General features: G+C 38.7%; 1 protein-coding gene across 2 annotated transcripts; it reads right to left on the reverse strand.

The window, feature by feature from the left end:
• Nucleotides 1–446: 446 nt before the first annotated feature.
• ESM1 (endothelial cell-specific molecule 1) lies at nt 447–8,531 on the reverse strand. Of its 2 annotated transcripts, XM_011939356.1 has the most exons (3): nt 7,806–8,531; nt 4,594–4,743; nt 447–2,023 (listed from the first exon to the last, which is right to left on the reverse strand). In XM_011939356.1, exons 1-3 carry the CDS (start codon nt 8,242–8,244, stop codon nt 1,920–1,922), a joined length of 693 nt encoding a protein of 230 aa, XP_011794746.1. In that variant the 5' UTR covers nt 8,245–8,531; the 3' UTR covers nt 447–1,919. The 2 variants fall into 2 exon arrangements, with proteins under 2 accessions (XP_011794746.1, XP_011794747.1); XM_011939357.1 differs by lacking the exon at nt 4,594–4,743.
• Between the last annotated feature and the right edge of the window lie 4,776 nt (nt 8,532–13,307).

Genomic DNA, 13,307 nt, shown 5'->3' on the forward strand with positions numbered 1-13,307 from the left:
AGGAGCACTCAGTAGCTGTTTAATGGCAAAGTTTCTACCATTGAAAATGTCAAAATCCAGGAAGATATTAAAAAACAAAGAAGGAAAAATGCTCTAAGTCTAGGACCTCAAGAGCCATCCAGGTAGCAAAATAGAAATGGTTATTTCAAGCCTTAGCTCTGCAGCTAACTAATGATGCCAACAGAAGTGTTTACCTTTTGTTGTTGTTTTGCAGAATGAGTTAATATATTGGGACCTACTTTTAGGAAGCTCTAAAAAATGAGTAGATCAAAAATGTGAGGCAGAGAAGCAAATATCCTGACCCCTAGTTTTGATAGAAGAAGCTTATCCAGAGCAGAAAATTCTGTTGAAGAACTTGTCCTTTAATATGCATGAGAGTTCTTATTTATAGAATGAATTGTTAAAATAACTTAGCAATTTAACAAAATCACAAATCAACACAGAGAAGCTGTATCTTGTTCTTTTTATTGAACAATAATAAACTTGTCCTTTTAAAACAAAACTTAACAGCTCATGCAGCTTTACATTCAAAGGCCTTCCCACACACATTCACAATCTGTTGGCCAACTTCAACAATAAAATACAGGTAAATACTGAAATCATTCTTAAATAAGTTCTTCACTTCAAATAAAATACTTCTGAAATATTTCCTAACAACATCTAGTACAATAGTCCTGTTTGTGCTAAGATTCTTTCAAATATACTCCTAATTCCACTTATCAACCAAGTTTAAAAGAAAAAAATATGAAAATAAACTATATTTTAAAGTTGACACGTTTTCTGCTGAAAATTGACTCTTCTTTTCCAAACCTCCTAAAAAGTTATTTTCTACTTTAAATTGAAAATTCACCTAAGTCATGGCACTTCTGTTTAAATAAAGACCCTCTGTAGCTCATTTTTTGACATTTTTGAAATCCAGAGTGACTCTATTTTTCTAGGTTTCTCTTACGCTTACTACGGTTATTATTACTAAAGTTACTGATAATAAATTTATCATGCCTCAGATGTTTGAAAATCTTACAGAGTCATAGCTTTATTCTAACCATTTTAAACAAATAATACTAGATTTCTTTCCTCAAGAGGATGATAAATATGGGTAGGGAGGATGACTTGCACTAACACATTTGTTTATAAAAATATATAAATATTTACCTTCATACACACACAAACCACCAGTGGGTAAAATACTTCTTAGATTTATCTCTGACGTGGCATACGTTAAAGCCATTTATGGAAGTATATGTGTTTCCCCTGCCCCAGAACCATCCTTCAGATACAGGTAACCTGGGAGCTACATCCGCAGCCTTTTGAAATTGCCCTCAATTCAAAGCTGTTTGTTACTCAAATTTCCATAAGCTTCAAACACTTTACTTCCTTCAGGGGTTTTCTGGTTGTTTTATTTTGACTTTTCCCAAAGTAAAAAAAAAAAAAAAGTACAATTAAATTCTACAGAAGCTACCTACCAAGGAAGGGCTAAATATTATACTTCCCACTCCCACCCCCTCCCCACCTTCTCCTGCTCTTAACTCTTCATTCCCTATCCCAACGTTAATGTACATCAAAGTCAAAGAACTAATGGGCTCACTGTGGTCTTCAGCTTTGCCTAGCTTCCTCTTTGGTTGACCTGTCTCCATGTAAAATTACCTAAATTGCATTTTTAGTTCTTCAGTGTTACTATACACACACATTTAACAAATCTATATGCATTCAAGAATTTAACAAATACATACAAGTGTTCAGTCATATGGATGTTACGGATTGTAAGTAGCCTACTTTTTGTTTTCTGGATCCACCATGCATCACATTTGGTCTTCAGAAATTACATATCCTTATGCTATAATCTAGAAAGTTCCTAAAATGTTGGTTGTGTGTTGAACAATCACAAAAATAGAGCCTTCTCTCAGAAATCGCAGCCGGGATCAGCGTGGATTTAACCATTTCCTCATTATGGGAGACCCGGCAACGTTCTCTTTCACAGCTTCTTCTCTCACAACATTGCCGTCTCCAGATGTCATGTCATGCTCTGAAAGTAGACAGAATACAAATCATATCCAAACGTCTACAGCTCAAAGACAGCACAGTTTTGCTTTATTTTGTTTTACATGGAATTTACAATGAAATCTTTAATCAATTTAAGATTCCATGCTAACTGTATTCACTGCTCTGTATCAGTGAGCACCTCTATATACAATAGCACCCCTTGAATTACTTCTCTTTGTATACCTATCATCACCTGACATTATCTTCTACATGCATTTGTCTCTTTTTCCCCTGTATTATCTCACTCCACCACTAGAATTCCAGTTTCACAAAGGTAGGGACTTTATTTTGCTCACTGCTATATCTCCAGCACTTAGGACAGTGCTTGCCACACAGTAGGCACCTAATAAATACTTATGGAATAGGCAAATGTTGTACAAACAGGTCTCAAGTTAGATTCTTACACTAACCGGTATGAAAGACAGATTAACTTTTGCTGCATCTGGAAGGCAAAAGGCAGACCAATGGGCAAAACTTTCATAAAGACACTTCTCACTCTACATATGAAAAAAGTTTATAATATTTGAAATTTGCTAAAATGAAATTTTCTACTTCTAGGAGTAGTGAGGTGTGCTTGCTTTGGCAGTGCACATTCTGATATGGAACACTTTAAGAAGATTAGTGTGGCCCAGCAGACGACTATATGTAAGTCCATGAAACATTCCAGATCCTACTCCCCCAAGACACTCCTGCACAAAAAGTTACTTGTGAATTCCCAACTTAGGAAGCTCACTGCCAAAAAAAACGCCATGTGGAACACTGGGGACAGGAAGCACATTTGACAAGAGTGCTGTAGCCAGCAGATGGAAAAGTGGAGAAGACAAGCTCATGCTCTGGGGGTCCTAGTGCTGGTGAAGCTTGCAGCCATTTAGCCTGCTCTCAAAGGCTGGGCCCAAACAGGTTTGTGCAGAGGTGATGTGAAGCCTGTGTCAGAAGTGAAGCCTAAGCCTTATCCTGTAAACTCCAGCGCATGAACCTGGAAGTCTCATGTAGTCTCAAAGACACATGTAGACTACAGAGGCCCCTAGACTACAAAGGACCTTTCCAAGAGGTCCTTAGGGTATTCTGCTCTCCATCCTGGACCCGACTAAGGTTTACCAAGATCACACTAATAATCATCTTTTGCTGGTTGCACCTTTAGCTAATGAAAGGAAATGCCCTAGGTCAGAAAAGAGAGAAAACTGACTGCTTTTTTCAAATATTTCTGATAAGAATCTCAGTGCCTAATTTTGATGTGGAAATATTTTTGTGTAACCTATAATGTAAGTATTGTTATGGGCATCACCATACTTAAAACTAATAATTCACTTAAAAGCATAACATTTCCCCTTCATTGTAACATGTTTAGTTGATTCGTACATAAGAAGGAGGTAAAATTAGAAAAAAAGTACCTTTGCCAAATAGTTTATACTTTATTAATTTGAAGAGCAAAAGACCAAAAACAGAAACTAAACAATAATGGACTTGAATTGTTATTTATAGTTGTGGTGCGAAAAAAAGTATGTAGTGTGTTGATACTAGCAGTCTCTGTGACTACATGTTGGGGTTATTATTTATTTGTTTATTTTTTATAATTTAAAATATAGTTTTTAATTGACAAAAATTGTATATATTTGGGATACAATATGATTGATATATATTTCCACTGTGGAATGATGAAATCAAACTAAGTAGCAAAACCATCACCTCACATACTTATTTTTTTGTGATGGTAACATTTAAAATTTATTCTTTTACCAATTTTGAAAAATACAATAATTATTCATTGCAGTCACCATTCTGTGCAATGGAGGCCTGAACTTTAGTGATGCATGTTGCTTTAAATGAGCTACTTTCAGTTTAATGGAACTCTCCTGTACTAGCCATCTATCCAACAAAATAAACAAATACGTACATAGCACCATCTCATAGGTTGTGCATTTGTCACATTCTAACACCTGTGTAAGAAATACACATGGACTAACAAGCACCACATGAATATTACTACAGTTTCATTCATTTCCAAAATTTCAATCACAGATACTATTTCTTATCCTCTCCAAAATCCATAAAAACACACACTTGGAATTATTCCGTTTAAACGTTTTCATTTGGTTAAAAAAACAAATGTTCTATATTTTCTATCTTGGCTCTTAAAGCTTATCCAATAAATTCCTCACAGTACTTTTTCTATGTGAAGTTGGGAGATAAATAGTTTTGTCTAGTAAATATATAAAACAGATCACTGAAGAATTTAAAGAACTTTGTATATCTCAGTTGGTTATTTTTTATTACAGATTTTTGGTAATCAATCATATTTATCCTCCTATAAATCATATTTAAACTAGGTAAACTTTATGATAAATTATATATAAACCTCAAAATTATTGATGGGCTCTTTTTAGAAAACAGCAACAGCAACCAAACTCAGCTACCGCCCACCGTTCCCCTGAGTAAAGCAAAGGAAAGAAAATCATTCCAATCCACATCTTATTCTACTCACAGATATTTTCTAAGTTATTCACACTGAAATGAGGCTATTGTTCCAATGCTTATACCAGAATCAGTGCTTACCTGTGAGAGAAAAAAATCTGTTGGAAGACTTGGTTACTGAATATTGGAAAAAGGGGAATTTCAGGCATTTTCCTGTCCCCCTGTCACAGATGCCTGACTGGCAGTTGCAGGTCTCTCTGCAATCCATCCCAAAGGTGCCGTAGGGACAGTCTGGGGACAAACGAAAGGTTGGAGAGGGCGCTGCTTGTTGTAAATACGTCTCCATCCTAACAGCCCTGTGTGCATAGCCTTGCAATTTGAACCAACCTCATGAAACTTGAATGTAAAATAAAATCCAGTTCTCCAAACCCAGGATTTGAAAGTTGAAACTTTGAGTCATAAATATGAAATAACACATTAAGACCAGATAATGGATGCCTCAGGCTTAGTGGCTTAGCGTCATGATGTAAAGTTAAGTTGAAGACAGCTATACACAGCCAGTCTCCTTGGACCAGTCTTCATTCCGGTGATGTTCTGCTTAGATACCGATAAATTCTCACAGCTGACCTCTGAAACAGCTCAGCGAAGGTGAAAAATTGAACAGACATATATGCATCAGCTCCTCAGGGAGTTTTAAAAATGTGATGCTATCTTTGAATCTACTGTATTCACAGATAATTTACTATTTTAAGTGTATAGGAAAGTCTTCAAACTAACCAGTGAGAGAGCTATCATCCTAGCTCACCATTAAGCAATCAATCCTCCATCTGCTCCAACCCCCATCAAGTTCCTTATTTGTCCAAACAGCATGTCATACAACTTGCCTGACTCCCTCAGTAGTTAAGAGGGCTCACTAGTAAAATCCTCTGCAAGGCTAACATGCAAGATGCTAAATGAGCAAGAAAGCTTGGGGCTTATACACCCTGAAGGTTTGTACACCTACCAAGAACTAGATGTTTTTGAGCTCCAGTGCTCACACTTATGCCAAAACATCCTACATTGAAATAAAGAGGGCAAAGTCATTTATTTAAAATGCATAAAATTATTTAAAATGCTGTTTTTAGAATAAACAGCATCTCAGTAGACTAACCAACCTTTAAAAGCCAGCAGAATAGATATAGAATATTCTCTTGTTGTGAAAATACCTTGTAAACGTATAATCACAGGTGGGTAAAGAACAAATTGTGAGCCATCTGAGTCTCTAGCAGTCAATACTCCACTGACTGACCAAGTAGATCATCAATGAGATATCTTTTTTTTAAAGAGATCTAAGAGTGCTCTTTTCAATGTGGTTTAGATCACAGAGGAATCTGATTTTGAACACTGTTCTCTTTGCTAGGAAGAAGAGATCTTAAAAAGGGATCCTGAAAAGGCCTCTTCCAGAAAAGCACACAGGATTGGGATTTGACTGTGCCTGCAGTGATATTGAAAACTAAAACTTTAGCCAAATTCCCAGAGATACTTTTAATGTATCCCCTGATGTACTGAACAGTGCTGGGCAGGTAGTAAGTGCTCGTTAAATATGTGTTGGCTGCTGATTGCTAATCCAGGCAAGATGTTCACAGACATCTGAATATTTAGAAGACATTTGGATATGCAGCTGAAGTTTACAGTTTTCATGTGGATGTTCTTTTAAAAACCTGAAGAAGGGAGACGATGGCAAAATGTATTATCTCTATCTCGAGTTACTAAGGCTCACAAAGTCTCCTATTTCCAGCAGAGAGAAAAATACTTAAAACTAGATTCATCAGCAACCTGAAGAAAGCCAAAAAGAGCAATCTTAAATATCTTTTTAGTATCTTGATCATTCAGTAGAATACTACAGTGCTAAAGACTCCAGATGCCACACAGCTTGTTTCTTTGCCCATATGTAATGTACATTTACCATCACATGTACAAAGGCATATTATGCCAAGAGAAAAAGCAATCCACTGCATATATGCGCTATATCATAAGTATCATAAATATCACCTAATTTCCTTATGTGAAGTACTGTTTTCTTAGTCAATAAGCCCCATAATTTACAAAATATATGGATCCTATTCAGTTGAAACATGCATATGTGTTCACCAAACAAAATATTTCCTCAATTTTCTATTTCTGATTGTATATAAACAAAAATAAGCTGAGCAAAAAATAAAACTCTCCTAATACTTTAAGATTTTTTTTTAATTTTGTATGTCTTGCAAACTAAAAGATGATTAATTTACACATTGTATGTCTAAGAAGTAGGAGAATTAATGAAATTAGCACAATACTGGATAAATATCATTCATAAAAAATGTATTAAATACATAAAACATAATTATTATTTAGAAATGTCTCAGTCCTTTTTATAATTTAGAAAGCTTCCTTGTATTATACAACTGATGGATGGGGTTATAGCATGTGTTGCTTCTTAATAATAGCTCTTCATAATAAGATCATGAGATATCTATAGGTAGAGTATTTTTAAATCATCATTCTTTTTATTCTAAACATTTTTAAAATGTTAAATATTTTAAACTACAGTTCCTATGTTTAAAACAATTTCTACAAGTACTTAACTACATTATTTAGCTAAAATTTCAACCTGACAAAGTTTTTCTTTAAGTGTACTGGTGGTCAACCTCATTCTTCACAGACTTCCAGTTTTTATTTTTCCTTATTGTTATTTTTCCTTGTCTTAACACCATCTGCTATTTTTCCAGATGACCAAAACCTTTATAAAGTCAGATGAGGTTAGTTTTATGCTTCAGGGGATCCTCTTTGAAGAATGAGTTATTTTGTTAGATGACTTAAGCTCACTCTATTCCATAAAGTGCAGTTGTGTTTATCAGAAATATTTGATCTTGAGAGTGGCCCTCCATCCTGTGGACCCTTTCAAGATCAAAGAATCACTAAATCTGGGGGCTAGAAGCCATTCCAAGAGGTTATCTCGTGCAGACCTTTGTTATCGCTGCCTCGCAGAGGAGAGAGCACCTAAGCCATCCTTAACAGATTACCTGTCAAGTTTCTAAAGTTTTCCAGAAAAGGAGCCAACAAAATCTTCCATTGCAACTTTCTTTTTGCGATCTCCTAAGGCAACGAGTAAAATGCCACATTTCTTTCTATGCCTTCCTGCACACTGGTTTCAGTTGCTACTTGCAGCTATCCTTCTATCTCTACCCTTGACAATACCTGTGTAGTGCCTTGTCAAGAATCCACCTGCCTTTTCCCTCTTACTCTTGAGGAGCAAAGCCACCTCACTTCCCAAGCTGGCTAAAAGCTCTCAGCGTGCCCCGGGAGGGGAGAGGTAGGGGATCACTCTTTACCTTTGCAGATACCAAACTCTTCACCAAAAGGATCCTCCCCATTAGAAGGCTGACACCTCAGCCCCGGGCCACACTTCATGCCATCCATGCCTGAGACTGTGCGGTAGCAAGTTTCTCCCCGCCCTGCAGCGCACACCCGGCAGCAGCCACAGTCGTCGAGCACTGTCCTCTTGCAGCGCGGGCTGCTTTTGCACTCACTGCTGTCACAGTGTTGAGGGCAATCCACCGCATAATTATTGCTCCAGGCGGCCACCAGGTGTGCAGGCACGAGGAGCGTCGTCAGCAGCAAGATGCTCTTCATGTTTCCAAGCTGCCTCCGGCTCAGCTCCCCCTTCATGGTCTTTGCTGGTGGGAAGCAGCCGTCCAAACTGGTAGCTGAGCCTCTGCCTACACGTTTATGAGTTTTATACACTGGGTTGCCCGCATGCTTTCCCGTCATCAATTTCCTTAACCCAGCAGCAGCGCTGTCCTCCTGCCAGGCTCTCTTGTTTTAGTTTATGAAATCCAGGATGAAGGCTGGATTAACACGCTGCTGCCATCCAGGAATTGAAAAGCCCAAGCTGATGTCATCTGTTATGTTTAGATGGTTGTTTTGCATGAGGACTGAAAAATTCACTCACATCCGTCTCAAGGGCCCAAGGACGTCTGTGAAGGAGGGATAAAGAAGGTTGCACACCCTCCTTCAGGACGGGAATTGTTCTGACCCTGGCATATCACTTGAGGTGTAGCTTTGTCTCACAGCCTCTGTAGTCAGGAGGAAAATGATATCAACATGAATCATCAGGACCGAAGAAGCTTCTTCAAAAAAAATAATAAACATTTGGTATTTCCCCTCAATAAATAGCCATGAGATCATTTGAAAGAAGAAAGGGTTATATTGTGTCTTTTCAATACTTAAAAGAAAGAAAATATTTTGATAGGGATATTTTTTAAGACCCTCTCTTCCTTCCTCTCACCCGTCTCCTCAAATGTTATTTCTAAAGCAATTCATGTCACATATATCTAAGTCTATTGTAGATGTAGCTGTGCTTCCAGTAAAATGTGGAACCGCCTCTGAGAATTTCTTTTAAAATCAATACAAAAAGCCACAAGAGAGGTAAGATTCTTTCGGCACTGCTTCTGGGTTACTAAATTCTGGAAAAACTTATCAGTTGGACTTTTCTGATCCAAAACTTCCTCAGGGGAAGGCTCATCCATCACTAAGTCTGCTTGTCCAGTGATCGAGTCCACCCAGAGCCCTTCCCCTCACCTCCCGGCATCTATCAGAGCCCTCGCTAAAAACTGCCACGCATGGCAGCCAGCCCAAGGCAACAAGTGGCTCAGCAGGAAAATCAGAACACAGGCCCCAAGAGGCAAGTCACAGGCAAGGGAAACATTACCCCTCAGGAAACAAGGTCTGCATGCTACAGAGTGTCACCGTGCTTAGGTCCCTCTGGGAAAACAGAGTAGCCCTCTTAAAATATCAACTGTGCCAGGGCCTTATTAAGCAAGGGTAAAGAGGAGAGAGAGGAGTTCTTACACCAACCACATGCCGAATTCCATGCCCCTCCTCACTTGTCAAAAGAGATATAGATTCACTGTCACTTAATAAATAACAACCCAGTAAAATGAGTAATTCTTGGTCTGTCACAAATGAACTGTGAGAAATTCACAGGATTTCTCTTGGCCTCAGCTTCCTCTTTTGAGAATTGATGGTGTTAGGCTACCTGACCTCTAAAATTCTTGTTTCCCCTAGAAGATAAGGCATAGTGGGCATTGGATGTAACTTGATGATTGGCTTTTGCAATTTTAGGGGGATACAGGGAGCAAATTCAGAATACAGAGAATTGAGGTAGTAGGAAATGAAAGCAAGAGTTTTAGCTTCCAAATTTTCCAAATTTTTCATGACAATCCAATTTGAAATACTCTAACTTTATCTCCCCAGAAGCACTTACTTAGCAGGTGGCACACTCTGATGTTTTCAATAATGGGTAATATTTGTAAATAGCTTAAACATTTTACATGCATTAACTCATTTGCTCCTCATCACAATATTATGAAGTGGCTGCTATTATCATGCTTGTTTTTTAAAAGAAGAAACTGAATCAGAAAGAGGTTAATTTGCCCAAGGTCCCTATATTGAAGGGATGTTAGTCTAATGTCAAAGCCACATATTCTATTGCTTATTACAATACATGATTGTGATTTCATGGCCAAGAGTTTCGATGGCCTAGGTCGCAATTTAGCCTGACCCTGGAAAATGTTCCTTGTTACTGAACCTTGTAACCACTTTCTGAGGAGTAGTTAACTGGAATAGTGGTTAATAATAATATCTAACGTTTGCAGAGATCTGACTGTGTGCCAGATGCCATGCTAAGCAGTTTATATAAATTACCACATTTAACTTTCAAAACAACCTCAAGAGCTAGGTGCTATTCTTATCTTCATCTTAGATATGAGAAAACTGAGGCCTAGAGAGGTTAAGTAACTTGTACATCATCACACAGTTAGCAAATGGTGAAGCCAGGACTCCAGCCCTGAGACCAACAAGCTCTGGAGACTGGATTAAGGGTTGTAAAATAAAATACATACACGTACCAAACTGGCGCCCAAGGTGGGTGACATGGTAAGCTATACTAGATGTAATACAGAAGTAATGGAGTGGATTTTGTCCTCCTGAATAGCACATAAAGACATGAAACTCTTACACTGTGGAAGATAAAGAGAAACCAAATTGATAATACCTTCGGTAAACGGCAACTAAACAAATGTAAGTTGAGAGTACCAAATCCAAACAGCAAACCAAACGACAATGCACAAGAAAGTGCAGAAAATATGCCCAGTAGAGTTCACCAACGGTGGAACTATCTCAATACACAGTGCCTAACAACTCAGTTTAAGGGAACCTTCAATTCCACCAAGACCCAATAAAAACCATTTGTCCCAGCACAAACCCTGTAAGATTTTTATTTGGTTGATTTCTATCTTCCCCAGCCTTGAGCCCAGATCAATGAATTCCATTAGGAAAGTTAGCAATGACCACAAAGAGTTAGGAAATGTGAACATGAGCAACCAAGGAGCCAACTTTAAGCTGCATTAAAAGCAATAAGATGATGGCAGAGCTGTTGATAGTGAGTGCATGAGGTCCACCCATTTCACTTGCTTTGTGCTGGGAACTGGCACATCTCTCATCTCGCTCTGCCTGTATATCAGTTGTCAATTCAAAGATTGAGAAAAGGCAAGAGGAGTTGCACAAGATTTTCACAACTCCTAAAACGTAAGTTCAAACTAAGGTGGGTCAAACCATACCATCTGTGGATCCAAAGGATACAGCATATGATGTTTTGCAATGGGGGCAGAGAAATGATAAAACCAAATATCTATTTAACCCATTATACCCTGTATACTTAAAATGCCACTTTGCTTTTTTTTCTTAAAGCTGATATTGTGTTAGGAAAATAAGCTTTGGTAATGTGCATTAATATTTTGTGTTTATTTTGTGCATTATGATTGCTTCTAACCAAATAACAAGGATTTTTTTCTGGATAGGTAAAAGTAGTCCAATGGAAAGGCCCTGGGCAGGTCCCAGACTCTCAGAAGGTGATTTATGGTAAAGTGAATTGTACCATACTTACTGTGCCTTCCTAACAAACCAGCTCTACCAGATAAGTCTGGTTTAAATTGAATTACCAAGGCAGACTTGAAGGCGTAAAGTTTGGAGGAGCAAGTGGAGACATTTACATGTAGATTTCAGGTGACTTGGTTTTTAGGTTAGTTTTGGTTGTGGTTTTTGATACCATCTGAAAGTCTTCCTGCTTTGACACCAGCTGATAGTAATTTTGCATGTGCCTACTGCAAGGTCTAGCCCACAGTAGGAGCTTAATACTTAATAAACACATAAAAGGAACCAACTATTTCCCAGAATCATCTTCAGATGGTAGTAAGTTAAATGGGCATCAGTGTGTTCTTGGCTTTCCACCAGGAGAAGCAAAGTGAGGCCCAGATTCTAGGGCAGGCTGGGTTAAGCTGCAGAATGTGTTTACTTGTGGGAATGAGGTAGAGGTGTCCAGAAACAGCAGAAGACATTGAGGATTGGATGGAGCCTGAGCAAAGACTGTAGTCCCATTGCGGCAGTTCCTTCACAGCTAACCAAATTTGTCCTCTTGACCTTGGGCTTGGCAATATCACATCCACCCTGGGAAGTTCATGGGAGCCCCTCATAGCCAATAGAACTTGATGAAATACTTCTGCCAAACTGGCTGGGATTCACGGCAGTCACAGATCAGCTGTCAAAGCCCAGGGCCTAAGGAATATTCCCAGAGCCTCCTGCCCTGAGTACAGTTTGCCTAGAAACAGCTTTACCACTGCCAAGGTATGTGATCTTAGGCAAGTCACAAGCCACATACCTTAGACCTCTCCTTTCTCCTCAGTACCTCAATAATAAGAGGGCCAAACATGGCAACAGATATGAAAGCATCGTGACTATTATTATCAAGAGTCTGATTTCTGAAGATTGGCTTCATTCTTTACATGTGATCTTATATCTTGGAGCAAATATTTTCCCAAAAGAAATCTCTCTAATTCTTTCAGTTTCCATTTTTAATAAAGACAATTTTAATAGTAAAGTAGAATTCAGTTTACCAATATATGATTTACAGGCAATTCTCAAAAACCACACCTGCTTAGAAGAGCAAAGTGAAATTTATCTGTTTTAATTAGGCTTCTTGCCCATATGGGGGCTCTCTGATTTGTCTTGATGAGCAGGTCAAGCTCGTAGGAAGCTGGGGTGCCATCACACACAGCTCTGCAGGAGCCCTGAGTGTGAGGGTGTATGAGTGACTGTGAGAAGATAAGGACAGGACACTCGCAGTGTCTGCTACAAACCCAGAATGTCTGGGCACCCCTCAGAGAACTTGGCACTATATCCAGATTTTTTACTCCAATGGAGCCTCTGAGGAAGTAGCCACAGAGTCGGGTTGTTTTTTAACCCTGTTCAAATCTAGAAACTTCAACTTTGGGTTCATGCTGCTAGGAACTTTTTTAGAGCCAGGAAGTCTGGCTTGGAAACATGAGGAACTCTTACTCACTGAGGTGACCTTCTTCTTCTCTTTGCCACCGGTTCTGGCAGGTTCTAGTGTGGGGCATCAAGGCAAGCCTTTCTTTCTAACAGCTAACTCCTTCTCAAATCAGGTTCTGAATCTCGGACTCCATCAGCAAGAGATTCCGGTTTCACACAGTGTCCCTCTAGCTGCAAATATGAACCCACATCCAGAAGCACCATGTGCCACCCTGACATGAGAAGCAATGTGAGTAGCAAAAGTAGTTCTGAACTCAGGACCAGAAGACGTGGGTTGGAGTCCCAGTTGCATAATCAGCCATGAGTAAGGCACCAACCAGCCTTCCTCATTAACATTAAGTCATTTTCTTTTAATAAAATATAAGGGAGAGAAATGCCTTCCCTTTCTCAAAGAGATGTTGAGATCAAAGGAGAATGTGGATTAAAAACATGGTGCCAACTAAATT

The sequence above is a fragment of the Colobus angolensis genome, unplaced genomic scaffold (assembly GCF_000951035.1).
Source record: "Colobus angolensis palliatus isolate OR3802 unplaced genomic scaffold, Cang.pa_1.0 Scaffold180, whole genome shotgun sequence".
NCBI lineage: Eukaryota > Metazoa > Chordata > Mammalia > Primates > Cercopithecidae > Colobus > Colobus angolensis.